This window comes from Carassius carassius, chromosome 32 (genome assembly GCF_963082965.1).
Source record: "Carassius carassius chromosome 32, fCarCar2.1, whole genome shotgun sequence".
Lineage (NCBI taxonomy): Eukaryota > Metazoa > Chordata > Actinopteri > Cypriniformes > Cyprinidae > Carassius > Carassius carassius.
This window is the reverse complement of record NC_081786.1, coordinates 14,690,683-14,708,307: the sequence shown is the minus strand read 5'-3', so window position 1 is coordinate 14,708,307 and position 17,625 is coordinate 14,690,683. Positions and strand designations below refer to the sequence as shown.

General features: G+C 36.4%; 1 protein-coding gene across 2 annotated transcripts in view; it reads right to left on the bottom strand.

Annotated features, from left to right (window-relative positions):
- The window catches only part of LOC132112792 (MAM domain-containing glycosylphosphatidylinositol anchor protein 2-like), a 156,435-nt gene that overhangs the window by 80,278 nt on the left and 58,532 nt on the right, over positions 1 to 17,625 (bottom strand). For both annotated transcript variants that reach the window (XM_059520456.1, XM_059520455.1), the window contains exons 3-6: positions 16,074 to 16,248; positions 11,904 to 12,100; positions 9,594 to 9,726; positions 7,696 to 7,965 (exon numbers count right to left, since the gene is read on the bottom strand). In XM_059520456.1, the coding sequence (XP_059376439.1) occupies positions 7,696 to 7,965; positions 9,594 to 9,726; positions 11,904 to 12,100; positions 16,074 to 16,248 (775 nt within the window). The remainder of the gene's footprint in view (positions 1 to 7,695; positions 7,966 to 9,593; positions 9,727 to 11,903; positions 12,101 to 16,073; positions 16,249 to 17,625) is intronic.

Below are 17,625 nucleotides of genomic sequence, written 5' to 3'. Positions count from 1 at the left end.
TCAACAGAATTGTGTGTGAATGGTTAAAATCAAATACGGTGCCACATGAGCAGATCTTAATTTAATGCCGCAGTGGTAGAGCATTGCTTAGCAAGCACAAGGTTGGGGGTTCGTATCCCAGGGAACACATGTTAGGAAAAATTGTTAGTATGAATGCAATGTAAGTCATAGTAATAGATTTAATTTGTTTGTGCAGGGGCATTTTTGTCCAATTAAGAGACATTTTTTGCCACAAGTCATAGCCAGGGGAAAGCCTTACACACGCTCACCTATGCCTATATAATATAATATAATATAATATAATATAATATAATATAATATAATATAATATAATATAATATAATATAATATAATATAATATAATATAATATAATATAATATAATATAATATAATATAATATAATATAATATAATATAATATAATATAATATTAGACAGTGTATTACTCTAATTACAAACTTCTCGCATGTGATCCCTGATAAAAAAATAAATTATATAAATATTATATAAAATTACGTATATTCATCAACATAAGAATGAGGGTCAGAACAAATTTAAGCACATATGCATCTGTACCGGAGGGAATTTTGCATGAAAATCTTTTCTGTGCATGTAAAACAAGTGTATAAATATATTAAATAATACTAAAAATATATAAAAATAAACATCAGAGAATGAAACCCACCATCTCACATTTCCCAGGCTGAAATACAATCAACATAAAGCCCTACCAACAAGATGAAAGTCCTCCCATTACAGGGGAGGAAATGCTTGAATATAAATCTGTTATTAGCTGTAGTAAATCACCACTGCAGCAGTCTGCTAATATTCACCGCCTCATCAAAAGCAACTGAATTCTCTATTATCCATTTTGTTATTTAGCAGAGGAATAAGTCAAGTAGTGCAATGTACAAGAGGATCTTTGCAGGCCCCGCTAATTTGAAAATGGCTTTACAGGCCGAGCATTTCAGTTGTTATATCCAGTGGAATCTCACCATTGTGCCCTTGCATTCACAATACTGATGCATTGCTGTGCTACAAACAACGCCAAGTTTGCACAGTGATTCTGCTGAGAAAACAGTTGATGTATATGGCCATTATAGCGATTCAAGTAGAACGCATTTCACATATCAGAAATAAGACCACTTTCAGTGGCCAGGAGTAGGGGGATGGTTGGACTGATCTTTGCATGCCTGTTTTGATTGCTTGGTAAAAGTGGTCCAAACGGGAGATAATATCTCCTCTGTAAATAAATAAAAAGATGAGTTTCTATGGCACCCTGCAGCCTCAGCAATACCCTTCCTTCCATCAGCGCTCCTCCCAACTCCCCCCTCCAGCTAATAAATATCTTATAAAGAACGAGTTGGGTTATTTTGCAGTTATCTGCAGAGCAGACCCTGCAACATTTGCCATAATCTGCTGAAAAAGCTCTATGCTGGTACTGACAAGGCTCAATATTTGAGTGATAACTGGGGAAGGGTGGGGTGTGCTTTATTGATGATGCTGCCAGCGGTTGGTGGAACAGAGCTGTCAGAAAAGGCCTTGCTCAGGGAGGGCTATCTGGTCACTCCCACCTGTGTGCCGCTGAATGACGCCTCATTACGGCTCCCATCAGACCAATCTGCCCCTAAGTAATCCCTGACCTGTGTTTGTTCCATGTAGGAGCTGAGCAAGATTATAGAAGACATTTTTCATGTTTAAAATGGTCATATGATGCTATTTTAAAGATCATTATTTTGTGTATTTGGTGTAACCGGATTTGTTGACAGGTTTTAATGCTTTAACATTATTTTTCAAATACTGTACATTATTGTAGTTCCTCTATGCCCCACCTCTCTCAAACACTTTGTTTTCTACAAAGCCCCTCCTTCCAAAAAGCACAGTCGCTCTGATTGGCCAGCTGACCCAGTGCGTTGTGATTGGCCGAACACCACAAACACGTGTCGGAATTGTAATGCCCCTTTCCATAATCGCGAGGTTCATCTTTCAAAATAAATGTAAAGAAAATTAATAATGTCCTTAGTTTTACCTTCAGTTTAGGCCCGAAAGGGGAACACAGTCAAATGACAGACACAGTGATGATGCTTGTATGTATTTGCAGTACACAAGCTGCTATTAAGAAAGCTGACTCCACTGTGACGTGACCCTGTCTCTCTCTCATGCACACACACACACACACACACACACACACACACACACACACACACACACACACACACACACACACACACACACACACACACGATGTGGCACACAACTATGCATTTGAACAGTCAACAGCAAATACTTAAACTATTTAGAAAACATACTTACAGTAGCTGATTCAGAATAAGCACCAGATTGTCATAGCAAAGTCAGAATTGACCTTTTTTTTCCTTAGAAATAGTCTTTGCACAGCCAGCCTTGTAGGCTACTCTTTTAGGTTCACAAAACTGTCGTCCATAAAATGCATTGAACAAATTCGAACATCTGGGTTGTGCTGTTCTGTTGTAAATAAATCTTAACCAGTGATTCCTCATTGCATCTACTTTTGGAAGGCCAAATAAAGTGCTTTTGCTATTGGATTCCTCTTAATGATTCCTTAATGTTCCATTCTCTTGAATTTGAGGAAGACATATTTGGAAAATATAAAAGCAAATCTCTTTCCAAAATGCAAAGATCATTTCAATACTAAATGTAAAATGTCTAAGAAAAAAAAAGGTATCATATTTTAGGAATTCCTTTTATTTTATTAAAATGCCACATAGAGTCATTCACTTGGGAATCTAACTTCATAGTCATGCTGTATTTTTCTTGCTAAATAATGTAAGGCAACTGTCAGACTATTTTAGTGTGATGTTCTGTATCCATTGGTGGAAGAATAAGTATGTGACAATTCCTAATAAACTGTAATTTGTTTATTATTATTAGCATCTACTTGATTTAGTTCCAACTAATTACACTGAATCATAATGTCTATTAGCTGTGAAAACAATTATTTAATCATTTTAAAAGTATGAAAATATAGACGAGGCTAGCTGTGGATCAAGCAAAGATTCAATTAGTTAAAATGAGATTGATTTATTGAAGTATACTGTGCACACAAACACACATGCACATACGTATGTTATTTTGTATTTACAACATTTTCAGTTTGTATTTTTATGTAAATATTATTCTTGTTACATACAGTATGTTTATGTAAGACTGACAAATATGCATCAAATTAGGTTTATTAGTTTATGTTAAAATTGTGCAATCCAAACAAATGGTAATTTTACATACCATTAAAATCTATCTTAGGCCTTAATATTGTTTTGAGTGAATCTGCTCAATCCAACACACAGTTTCATCTTCTCCTCACAAAACAAAGTAAAACAGAGCCACCTCTATTCTACTTTCATCAATCCTCAATCGTGCAGCTTCCTCCCTGATCAGTGATTGGTCAAACAGCTCTACCCCTTCACCTCAACCACCGCCCATCTGGCTACTCATGCTCTTTTTCCTATTGCAGGAGAAAAGGTCATATTTCAAATGACCAGTACAGCTGCTATCATAGAGCTTTGTACAAGCAGCCAGCAGAGTGTGTTGGGATTACCCAACTTCCAAACCCTCCCATGTAATATCGTTTTCTCTCCAATCCCTTGCTTATTTTGCCCAACAAATGAGATTCCGCCATCTGTGCAGCAAAGAAGCTGCGCAGCTCATGCTTGTAACGTCCCCTCTGACAATCTTATATTATAAAACCTTCCTCTATCTATTGAGCTAGAGAACGGGCCCATCGTTGCTATTTTCTGCCCAATAGTGTTGTTTCCATCCATAAGAGAACCATGTAAAACCTAAATGGCCAACATGGCTAGGATAAAAATGCAGTGTTGGCCACAAGTGAGCCATAAAGTTCTGACAATTATATTGCGACATTCAAGTTGTCCATGTAATGTAGTAGAAAATGAGCAGAAGGTGGCAAATACATCAAGAAAAGAACAAAAGTAATGTCAACGGTATTGTGGAAAGTTTATTTCATTTGTTGTGAGAGTACATTGAAAATACTCTAATAGAGTTTTAAGGGTTTTGGATCATTAGGTTTAAAAAAAAAAAAAAAGAATAATAATTGAACAAAATAATTGCATGTCTAATGCTCCAAAAAAGGGGGCTCTTTAGTGGCTCGGGATTGTCTGTTTCTGCAATAGCGATTATAGAAAAGCAATCAGAAGCAAAAACAGAGCCACCAGAGAATCAGTATGTGTGAGTAAACAAAATCTTATAATGGAAATTAATGTTAAAATAATAGCATTTTAATATTACAATGAATGAATAATGTAAAAAGAGTCTCGGAAGGTAATGTTAGGCAATAAGCAACTGATTTGTAATGTGGAAATTGTTTAAGAGGCTAATTTACAGCAAAAGCAACACAACTGCAAGTGAGCTAATGCTTTTATACAATAATTAAATGAACAATTTTAACATACATTTTATAATTAATAGGGATGTCCCGATCAGGTTTTTTTGTCCTCGAGTCCGAGTCCGAGTCATTTGATTATGAGTATCTGCCGATACCGAGTCCCGATCCGATACTTATATAATACATGAAAAAAGAATAAAGAAGAGCGAAAAAACAGATCCAGGATGTTCAATAAATTACATTTTGAAATATATTCAAATATAAAACAGCTATTTTAAATAGGCTAGTAAAAATATTTCAAAATCTTACTGTTTTGCTGTACTTTGGATCAAATAAATGCAGGCTTGGTGAATAGAAGGGACTTCTTAAAAAAAAAAAAAAAAAAACCTTAACAAGCTTACTGTTCAAAAACTTCTGACTGGTAGTATAGGCAACTTTATTTTTTTTCTAATTTCTAGCTTTTAATTGGCTTAGAAATCTATAAATGCTGGACAATAACAAATAATAATGATTTGTTTATATACTACAAACACTGTTTATCACATAATAATGCAGAATAGTTTCTATACTGTAATAAATACTATGTCAATCAGCACTGCATTGTTCATACTTTATTTATCACCTGCTGGAGATGACTTGAAGAACAATTTATTGTCGTGATCGTATATTAACGTCTTCGTGTTTCCATAAGTTTCTGTTTTCCTGTGCGCACCACAGCATAGCTGGACGCTTTTGTCCATATTAGGAATTTCCTGATATCAGCGGGAGAGCGCGCTCCGGCTTCGAGTATGAATGAGACACACACTGCATGAGAGTTTAGCGCTCTGTGATGTTCATCTCGCTGTATCCTGGGTCCGAATGAAATATCAGGTCATGCGCAAACTATCATGTCTCTTTGAGTTTGAATCTATATTTATTCACACCAGCTCTTGAAAACAAAGTGATGTCATGCCGCACGCGTCGCTGTTTCTGTGTGGAGTCAAAAGGGTCTAACTCTGTGCCACCACATAACAAAAGATGTGTTAAAAATTAATGAGAATATATATATATATATCCGAGTCCTGATCGGGAGGTAATGTCCGATTCCGATCGAGTCTGAAACCACGCGATCGGCCCGATTTCCGATCACGTGATCGGATCTGGACATCCCTAAAAAATAACATAAATTTATTTGAGTAACATACATTTTAAACAAATTTGCTAGTTACTTTGTCTGCTTTTGCTTTGCCAACACAGCAGCAGAATTGCTGCATGCCTCCAATTCTTGAATGAATCAATGTTTCTGAATTAATTAACTGAATCTGAATGATTCAATGACTCACTCTTAGCAAGAGTCACTTGATTCATTCCTGAATCAATCAGTGTTTTCTTTTTATTTATTTACCATTTAAATGTGTGCTTCATTTATTCATTCATAAAGACAGCTACTTGTTTTATTCCTTAATGCATCAACAGTTTTTCAATAATCTGTTGACCAAATGATTTCAATGACACACGCAATTAGTCCGTTAACAGCACCTACTGGTATAATGCATTGTGCAGAACATTTTACCAAGTAGAGTGAAAAAGTGAAAGCTCCCAGTGCTGTTGGACTGTTATAACAGTGCTCTGGGAATGCTGCTCAACCAATCAAATTCGATTTACATTATTGTATAATTTATAAGAATGACCAGCCGAAAGTATTTTCTTGCTTATTAAATTACCAACTAAATGGAACGTTAAAAAAGAAACATAGAATGATTACTTATTTGAGTTTGATAATTTTATGTGAGTGCTGAGATACAAACTGTTCAAAACTGTAAAAAAAAGATTTAAAAAGGTTTCTGAAAATTAGACTGCCCCCAAAGAACCCCAAAGTTACTGAAGTTCTCAGTAATGATACTAAGCACAAACTATTGCTCTTTGTTGTCAGAAGAGCTTTGGGAATTACACATGGCAGATTTCTTTTTTCAGTATGATCCTCTTCCCCTCTGCCGTCTACCTCACCAAGATGATCCTCCTCACTGGCAAGACATCTGACTCCCATCGTACCCTCCAGTCTCACACAGAAACCCGGCTCCATGGAAATGCGTAATCTCACTGTGCTCCCCAGACCCGGTGAGTTGACAGACAGTAAGGGATTCACATTAAAACCTGGACCTCCAGATGTGTAAACAGCTTTTTGTGCACACCGGGGATCAGCCTTGGGAAGGAGTAACTGTGAAGTAAGCTAAAACAGCTGCTCCAAGCGGGGATAGTAAAGCTTCTTCAGAGAGCGTCCCACACGCACACAGATGCCTGAAAAAGCAAATCCTTTTCTCCATTTCACTCTGTTCTCTTGGCTAGATGTAATACGTGAAAGTCATGGGTATTCATTGCACTAGGTAATGATGCTGGCTGGAAAAGCACCTATTTATAAGACATTTCAGGGCAAGGCTCTTTCAAACCTTCAAGAAAGTTTCAACAAATAGTTTTCTAATAATGCTTAAACTGTTGCAACATCTTGGTCCTTTCACATTAGCTTCAAACCACAACTTGATTGCTTTCTCGATGCATACTGTCAGTCATTATTCATAATTGCACACTGCATTCATTGTCGAGATATTTATTACCCCCATGTACTGTCATTCTGCTTCTATGATAATCATTAAGTAATTCATTATGCACTAATAAATGGAAATGGGTATAGAGAAAATGCTGACAGCAAACTTCAGAGGCTTGCAAAACTTATTGGTGGAGGCAATTTACACTGAGTGTAAAGGAAATTAGATGCTACTTACACCCCAGTGTAAATATTAACATAAACTATTTGCATTTTGTCAAGTACATAGCATCCTATATAAACACTACCATTCAAAAGTCCCTTATGCTTACCAAGGCTACATTTATTTAATCTGAAAAACTGTAAGATAAGAATATTGCAAAATATTTTTATTACTACAAATTATATATATTTATTTTAGCACCCATAACTCCCATCTTCAGTGTCACATGATCCTTCAGAAATCATTCTAATATGCTGATTTTGTGCTCAAATAAAATTTCATTTTGTTACCAATGTTATAAAGAGTTGTGCTGCTTAAATTTTTCATGGAAAATATGCATCTTTTTTCTTTCAGGCTATCAATTTAAACAAGTTTCGAGTTTCCAGGCCATTTTCCAATATCCAACTCAGACAACATTTGGTAGTTTTGTCTGGTTCCACCAGACTCTTGGGTACACTGCAATGGCCAGTGCTATTTACACTTTCTACAAATAAAAAACTTCCAGAAACTGACAGAAATTATGATACATCTAGCACAAACAAACTAAACCAGCAAAGCCTCAGTTCTCACCTCTGACGACAATGTTGGTGGATTTCTTCGCAGGATTACCCACGTTGTTACTGGCTACACAGCTGTAAACACCAGCATCCTCTGTGCTGATGGCAGGTATTGTGAGGGTCTCACTGTTGAGATTGCTCTTCTTTGGAAGATCTTCATTGTTCCGAACCCATGTCAGGGTCGGCGTGGGCTCACCTCCAGAGATGATGCACACCAGGACCACTGTCTGTCCAGGGTTGGCAACAATAGGGTCTTCCACAAGCAGCTTAATAGTCGGGGAGGCTAGGACAAAAACAGACAGTGTAACTCCTATCATCTTTATATGAAAGCCCTATTTTCTTTTTTAAAAGGACACTTGCTGCTGCACTTACATGATGTTTGACATTTACGTCAAGGCGAACACATGTATTACCATTGGCTAGAAGTGATGCCTTGCAGTTTGAAAAGTTTGACAATTTAGCATTTTCCTCACACACACTTATTGTTTCGCTTCAGAAGACACGATTCATTAGATGGAGTTTTATGGATTACCATCATCTTTATGTCAAGTGAATGCATATATGACAGCTGGCCAAAAGTGATGGTTTATAGTTTAAAAAGTTTAACACATTAGTATTTTTCTCACACACTCCTATCATTCTGCTTGGGAAGACATTGATTCAACAACTGTGGTTGTATGGATTACCATTCTGTTTGCTTTGCACGGTTTTTAAAGCGTCAACTTTGAGGAATCTGTCCACTTGGATTTTATAGACTCACATAAAAGGATTATTTTTCTAAAATTCTCAGTTGGTGTTCATCTGAAGTAAGAATGATGGGAAAACTGACATTTTTGGGTGGCGTATCCCTTAAACATGTAGGGTGTAGGAGCTATCAAAAAAGTTTAAGGAACACATAATAAACCTTAACAGCTTGACTCATGAATATTCATTCTGGGATGTGATTTTCAAGGAACCAGAATAGTTTAAATGCTTGTTTACAACCAATTTCAGGTATGTGAACAACTTCAAGTGAGTAATTACAGCAAAAATACACAAAGTTCACATACTGTACCAGCTTGATCTAAAGTATGGTGGTTTACATTACTATGTTAATGCGTTTATATTTTAGAAAAGTGGTGTTTACAATTATCACCCAAAGGGAGTGATTTACTTGGTCCCGTAATGCAATAGGTGACCATATATTCAATCTATATAATCAAGGCCTGCTCCTATGAGCACACTGGCACGCTGTAATGTAAGGGCCTTCAAGTTGGCAAAGCAATCAGTCAATCCCCGGGATTGTGCCGTGATCATCCTCATCAGCCAATGTGCATCAGAAATGCACTGAGAGATGAAAAAGAGGTGAGAAAGAAGGATAGTGCAAGAAAACGAGAGGGATGGGAGGGGTGGTGGAGAGAGAGAGGAAGATAGAGAAACAGAGATGGCCGGAGGGAAAGGTCTGCCGACTCTGTTCATTCTTTAATGGATTCCGTAAAGGTCAGGTCTTCGCCGCAGTAGCATGTGAAGCCCACTGAGACAGATAAGGAGCACAGGGACCCGCAGGGCCATTTCCTTAAGAATATGGTTTTGCCATGGACTGAATTAACTGCAAGGCCAGTGGTGAAAACATCAGCCTGGGGCAGTTTCTTCAGCCGTCAACCGACGAAGGAGGAGAAAAGTAGCAGCAGGCCTCTAAATGTAACAGGCGTAACATACACAATAACACATGCAGCCCTCACAGCTCGCTGATTATCAGACCACACAGCACTTGTGGTGACAAGAGCCTCAGGGCACTTCCTTTTGAGAGTTGCTTCTGTGGTGCTGCTCACATGTAGGTTCTTACTCGTTGGAAGGCTCAAATATAGCAGTAGGAGACTAAAATAACAGACAATGCTGTGCACGAGGAGGGGGCATCGGTTTTTCTCTCACCAGTTTTGTTAGTGAGCCGGAACAGCACACTCTTGTCAGGGATACCACAGACATTGCGGACAGAGGCAGTGCACGTGTAGTTAGCGTAGTCCTGAGGACGCAGGTTCTTTAGCTTCAGGATCTTGGTCTCCCCCTGCAACCCAAGCAGAAGATGTTGTATGAACAGAAACTCAGCAGGTTTTGCTTTAGTACACAGATTAATATTAATAATATTCAACTGTTAAAAATACAATTTTGTCAGACAAACTGTATTTTAAAGGTTGATTAAATTAATGAGTATAGGAAAAGTTAACATTACATACAAAATTAAATAAAGTCACCTTTTAGGTAATTTAGTAAGATCAACTTAAACATTAAGAAATTACTTGACGTTACTTTTCAAATTCAGTGGTAAAGGTTCAACTAAGGCTGCTGAACATGCTCAGTTTGATCAGTAATGATGCACTTGAAAAATAGTTTTACTTAGTGGTTCTAAAATAAAATAAAACAGATACATGCTATCATTGCTTCAGAAATCACAAACTGATCTTCTCTACACATAAAACACTCTTCGGAACTCATCCAACAAGCCAAAGGAGAGAGGAAAAAAATTAGCCATATCCCGTTAATCTGACCTTATCTGAGCTTTTTTGTGCTTTAAAAGACTTCCGCTAATTTGCTCATTTTGGTCTTGTAACCCCTCTGGCTACTGGAGCTTTATAGAGTAATCTTACACAATTTGAAAGTACTGAGAGTTTAATTTTACAATACAGCATTGGTTTTTAATTGGTGGTTAGCGACCCCGCAGAGATTGTCACAGATCTATACTGATACAAACAGCATGGAAAACAAGGCTAAATACAAATAATTAAATGCAGCTAACCATATAATGGTGCATGGTTAGGATGGCAAAAAAATAAGGTTATATTTTGAAGCCAAACCAGTTAAGAACCAGTTGATTACGTGCACAAGTGACTCACCTCAATTCAAAGGTCAATTTCTACAAAGACAGGCATTTTAAATTCCATCAGTTAAAAATAGTGGCACTGCTTGATACCAAAATCTTCTGAAGATACTTAGCTTTTGATCTGCTTTTTAGCCTGAGACACTGACAGAAAGCTGCAGTGCATTAGATTCATATTCATAGTTCTGAAGAGGCTGAAAGATAAAGAAGGCTCTATTGAAAATAACATGCAGAATCTCTTTTAAGTGCACAGGCTAATGTAGCGTGATTGATTCTCTGTAGGGAAAAAGAAGAGTGAAACAGGTCCTGAAAAACCCTGTGTCTTATGACTAATTACCAGGATGGATCTACTCTGGGCAAATCACTGTGCCATATCGGATGTGACAAAGCAGTGTTTTGAAAGCAGCCTTTTTTCTTTAACTGTCAGATGATGTGCGTCCTCCTGGACCAGATAACACTCGCAATGTCAACTGATGCTCCATCTTTTTCTCTCCTGATAGCTGCAACATCTTTCATGCAAGAGCAATTAAGTTCATCAAATGTTTTCAAGCAACTCAGGCTTTGATATTCTCTCATTTTAAAGTTATAGATTTAAATGTCAATACCGATGCACACTGTATATCAGCTATTTTACAATGGCCTCAAACATAACTTATCTAATCAGAATTTAAAGTAGTTTAATTTAATTTAATTTATTTACAATTTATAATCTTCACTGAATTTTCAGCAAAAACAACAATGTAGTGATACAGTATATATGGGTATTGTAATATAAAATAATTCATGCTCTCTTCAGTTGTTGTCATATTTCTAGCTTATATTGACCAGTAAGTCCGTAAGATTTTCTCATGATTTTAAAATATGTGTTTTATGCTTTTTTTATATTCCAAGATATCATTTACTTATATAAAAAGAGAAAAATAGTAATATTTTGGAATATTATAATTGCAAATAACTGTTTTCTATTTTACTGTATTTAAATTTATTAATTTTTCTGTGTTGGCAAAGCTGAATTTTCAGCAGCCATTACTGGTCTGTCTTCAGTGTCACATGATCCTTCAGAAATCATTCATGCTGATTTTGCTCCTCAATAAGCATTTCTTATTATGAATATTGAAAACTGCTGACTAAAAGTTTGTGGAGTATATTTGTAATGAATAGAGAGTTCAAAAGAAGATCAGCATTTAAATAAATCTTTTTAAACATTATGGATTTCTGTCACTTTTGATAAATTGAATGCATCCTTGCTTAAAAGAAGAAATAGACTGTTTTAAAGGAAATCTACTGACCATCTATTTTCAAATGGCAGTGTATATCCAGACATATATGATAAATTGATATACAGCACGTCTGAGCTAACGTCTTACCTGTGTAAAGAAAGGCTCATAGATCTCCACACCCTTGTCCAAACCTTGAGACAGGAACTCCCTCCCCCGTCTCCAGCTGTACCGCACAGGAGGGTTTGAATTGGAAGCACACCGCAGGAACACTGTCCTCTCATAGTAGAACTGCTCCTTTGCCTCTCCTATACTCTGATGGACCGTCACAATGGGGTCATCTAAATCTGAAATGTAAACAGATGGGTCGGTCACACTGATTTAACATTGCTCAAATTGCCCTGAAAAATGGCCGTGAGACTTTTGCGGATATGGTGGTAGACAGAAATAGCCATCTAGAACCCTAGCTAGGTGTATTAAAAAAAGGCTTCAATAAACACAGGCATGTAGGACTGAAGTATGGAAATGACAGAATGTAAATAAACAGAAAACTAGGTTACAGGTAAACAACAACTTCCATATTTAGGTTTATTTATGCCACACTTCATGCATTCATATTCATGCCCCAATTCAAAAAAGTCATAAGCTCAATTCAAATGCACATGTCACAGTGTTATACAACAAAAGTTGCGTGTCACTATTAGCATTAAGTTGTCGCTAAATATACCTTAATATGTGGAATAATTCCAACATTATAGTGTGACTTTTCCCTGTTTCCTTCCAAGCTGCTTAGAGATTGAAGGCATAATTTGTCGAATTGCTCAATGAGCCAAAAACGACCTAAATTAAGAAGCCCATAAAAGAATTGAAATTTACTGGAGCGCAATTCATACACTAGCCTATTTATTATGGTCCAAGATAGACATAAATTACTTTTGACATTTTTTACTCATTTTACACCAACCTAACCAATTAAACACCAGTTAAAACGCATATATGTTATTGAGATCAAATGCAATCTGGTAAGGTTCTTAGTTCATGCAATGTCTAAGTTATAACAAATAACAATGAACAGTAGGCCTACATTATTAAGCAACATCAAAAACATGTATGTTAAATTCTTAAACATTAGAATCATTTATAAATTAATATTAATCACAATTAATAAATGCTGTAAAAACATCGTTTATTTTCTGATCTTGCATTAACTAATGTTAACACATTGAATCGCACTGTAAAGTGTTACCTGAAATGTGTATTCATTTTTAAAGATCCATACAGCATTCATCTCGTCATTTTCATGACATTTGTGCAACGGATTCTGATGAAAGCACAGCCTTGAAATAGCATCAAACTATTTTTGGTTATTATTTTAGTTCCGTTTGCAAAAAATCTATCAATTTAAACACTCTGAAAACAGCACTAAGTGGGTGCAGCAACATCCAAGCGTTAACAGCAAATATAATGTTTAAAATGATGGACCACTCAGGCGCCTGTATTTTGGCACTTGAATCGTAAGTATTTTTACAACCATCATTTTTTTCAAGAGCCACAGTAATTATCATAGAGTGCTTGAACCAGGAGCCATGTGCTTTTACAGAATGCCCTCAAAAGCACAAACCTTCCTCGACTCTCGGCTATAAATAAACCAAGCCTTTCAAAATCTTTCTTTCTCTTGTTTGCAGTCATTAATCAATCTGCTCAGCAACTATTTGACTGACAGCACTGATGATATTTTCCAGCACGCCAGGTGATATTTTTTATATTTTCACGAAACAGAAAGTCATACAGGTTTGGGTGAGTAGGCCTAAATGATGACAGAAAATTGTCTCTTTTATTGGAAAAAAGATCAAGATCCAAGGTTGAAGTTGGCCACTTTGGGACGAATGTAAACCAGAATGACATCAATATCGCTGCTGTCCATCTCGAGTGCTTTAAACTGATGACTAGTGAGTGCTGCCACACTCAGAGACAACGCGCACACCTAAATCGAAGCACTCAGTTGTTTATCGGCAGTGTGTTGGCTGTTGTTTATCAATGACATGTGTCTAGGCTTTGATCACTGCATCAGGAGTAGCGTGTCTCTGATCGATAAAAGCGAGAGCCCACCAGCGAACAGTCCACCATGAAGCAGGAATAAAAATGACAAGCTGAGGCCTGTTCTCTAATTCAAGGGTAATGACTTGCTCCTCATTGTCTCCCCACGGCAATGCTGCCTGCCATCGTCCATCGCTCCTCCTATTCATCTCTCTGTGCTACCGTAAATCACTTTACCACATCTAGTGCTCCTCCGTGTCTGTAGGGAACAGAGGCAACACACAACTCCTTTTTGACAGGTCGTGATAGCTTTTGATGGTTCCGATAGCAGAGGAGTAAAACTTTGAAATTTTGAAAAAATTCGGGCGCGAGCTTACTGACACCGATGTCTCTTTGAAGAATAATCCTCATTTTCATTTCACTCATTCATTAAACCTCTCATTTTACGCATTTCGTCACCTATTCAAAGGGTTGAATTTGATTTCAACAAAGTCTTTGGTTGCAAGTCCTTCAACGAGAAGTGCCTTAAAGTCGATAATGAGGGCATGTGGCATCTCGAAGAAAATAAAAGTGTTCACGGACTTAAAATGGTGATGGGTGTGAGTGCAAAACTCTTTGAAAGAGACCTAGATGAGATATGCTCTTATGATGAGCCATATAAAAAAATCTGACTGGCTGGCTTTTGATGATCTAAGAATGTGCTAGACAAGAAACACATGAAATAACACATGCTCCATTATAGCCCAGACATTGCAAGTCCGACCATATCAGAGGTAATTCATTTCAAACATAAAGTGGTAATGAAACATAGGCAGAGTTAATGGTTTCCATAAATCACTAGTATGATGAGACACCTCAATGTATTCTTTGATATATTTTAAGTTTGTGGTTGGAAAGATTTTGAATGTTTTGGAAAAGAAGTCTCTCTTGCTTAAGGGATGCATGTTTTTGATCAAAAATATTGTGAAATAATATTTTAATTTAAGAGTCGTTTTCTATTTGAATATATTTAAAAAAATGTCATTTATTTCTGTGAAGGCAAAGTTATTTTTTCAGAATCATTAGTCCAGTCTTCAGTGTCACATGATCCTTTAGAAATCATTCTAATATGCTGATTTGGTGCTCAAAGAACATTATCAATGTTGAAAACAGTTTTAATTCGAAATATTTTAAAATATCAGTTTTTTAATGTCACTTCAAATTAATTTAATGCATCAAATATTCATTCATATAAAAAAATAATAATGACAAAATGTAAAAAAAAAAAAAAAAAAAATTATATGTATATATATATATCTGGTGAAATTTCAAATACTGTATATACCAATACAGTATTTTTCCTAATACAGAATTTTGTTTCTTTGAGCAATGCCTTGTGTCATTGCCCAGTCATTAACACATTTTGCTATTGTGTCGGTATCATTAAATGACACCGTAAGTGGGTAAAATATTTCTAAACAGTTATTTAGCAAATGCTTTTATTCAAAGTGACTTACAGTACACTTATTTCAGGGACATTTCATTGCTGAAGGGCACAAAGATTGTGGCTAATGGCTAGCTCCTTAAGAGGCTGAGATTTAGTCACTATAACACCCTGTTTTGTTAGTGAATATTGTGCATAAGTAGGCATGTAAAATGTGCTTGGAATTTGTGCTACTGTCTCTCTCTGAGCTGCATAAAGCAGCTAGTGAGAGACGCATTAACGCTTAGAAACCGTTCTGGCCCATTATAAAAAAAAGCTGGAAGGTCATCCAGCCATGATAAATTATTTAGATTACTGTGCCCAACATTTTTTTTTTTTTTTTTCAGAGAAATGGGTTTGAAAAATGGGTGCTCGTAATAGCTTAACAAGCAAAGGATTTTAAAAATCCCCAGTTTTTTTTAATCCAAATAATCATTATTATGCTGAATGATATAATATATAACTTTTGTAATAAATATAAAATTTTGATAAAGCAATTGTTGCAATGCTACAATCAAAAGTTTCTGTTTCCTTTTATTTGTTGGTTTATAAAACTGAGGTTACAGCATAAAAGCAACAGTGAACCTAGAAGGTACTACAGCAAACGTTTCTGCTTATAAGTGTGTCTTTCCACCTGATTATCCATGATTTGTAACCTGAGGATTTAAGTGAAGTGCTGAATCAAGGTTGAGTATGTGCCTCAAAAGCTAAAAGAGAGATGCAGGGACAGTCAGCAAAGGCTAATACCAAGCTATTGTTGACGAGAGTGTGTGTTAAGTGTGTGTTTTTTTGCCGGCAGGCGGATGAGCTTGTTAACTCACAGTAGACATCCACTCGGATGGATTTGATGGCAGGAGTACCGAGGCCATTCTCAGCCTTACAGTAATAGCGGCCGCCCTGGTGCCTCTGGATGCGGGTTATGCGCAGTGTCTCGTTGAATACGCTGGAGTCCTGGAATCGGTCAGTAGCACTTCCTGCTGTCTTGGTCCATCGTATCTGACACAAGAAAAAACAGAGAGAAACAAAAATCACATCAGCTCAGAAAGAACCTTATCAGCTAGTGGCTTAAAACTAGCCTAGTGCCTTCCTTAGGGAACATGAATTGGGTAAAAACCAACTGGGGAAATCATTGTTTAAATAACACATATAAAATATGACAATAATAGCGTCGATTTAGCAATTTTTGCTAGCTTAAATTGATAAAAACTGAATTTTTAGGCTGGTGCTTATGTATATTTGCATTCTCTAGAGTAAAAAACAACAACAAAAAAACATACAATGTCTCAATTTAAAAAAGACTGGGTCTTTTAACTGAAAGATTCCTACAGATGCCATAATAAATATGGCAATTCACCCCATTGGGTGGTTCATCTCCTCCTCTATATCTGTCTCTGGTGAAGCACATTGGCTCATAGACACTCAAACATTATACAATAAATACTGATAAAAAGACAAAATTATGATAATGTTGCTGAGTTTTAAAAGTCAACATGAAATAGTGTTCTGTTATGACAGCTTTGAGTGATTTGCATGGTAATGTACATGACAATGTTAATGTATTTTGTCTTGATGGAATAGATCTGCTACACTGCTGCAGCAGAGCAAGTACTGAGACTTGCTATTGCCAATACATCCACAGCATGCAGCTTTGAGCAAGTAAGAAATATTGCTGCTTTACATATATAACATGAATAACCCCCATAGCATACATGATCACCCCGTAGCAGATCTATACAAGTGGAGCTGGGGAAGGTGGAGAGTTTCTGGTGTGCACTGCTAACTGCTACCACAAACATTTGCTAAGTATTTGAATGTTGAGCAGCGAGCTCATATGCTACAGGAGAGAACCAATCAGCTGTGCTGATGATGTCATGCTTGTCATGTGACACACAGCACCCTTAAGTATAAGTATATAAGTATAAGTGTATAAGTATATAAGTATATAAGTATATAAGTATACATGATATAGGCTTATGTTTTATTTATTCGAAATATTCCCAAACGTGTTAACAATATAATGAAATATCTTGATTCTTAAATATGTTAATGCATTTTGCACCTTTATAGATTAATTCTATAACAGGCGATGGGCAAAGTAACCTAATATTATAATCTATTAACTATGCTTAAACCCCCATCTTTTTACTTAGACTTGCATTGTACAGAAACAGAGCAAAGAACATTAACATTATCAAAGAACATTTTTCAAGCACTTTTAAAAACTTATAATCACTGAAGCTGTTTACACTGTGAAATAAATATCCTACTTCGTACGCACATCTGCACTTTGTTGTTTCTGATGAATGAATTGTCAGAGAACAGAATTTCTTCAGCGGGGGAACAGAATGCTAGCATTTCCGCGATGACTCATCT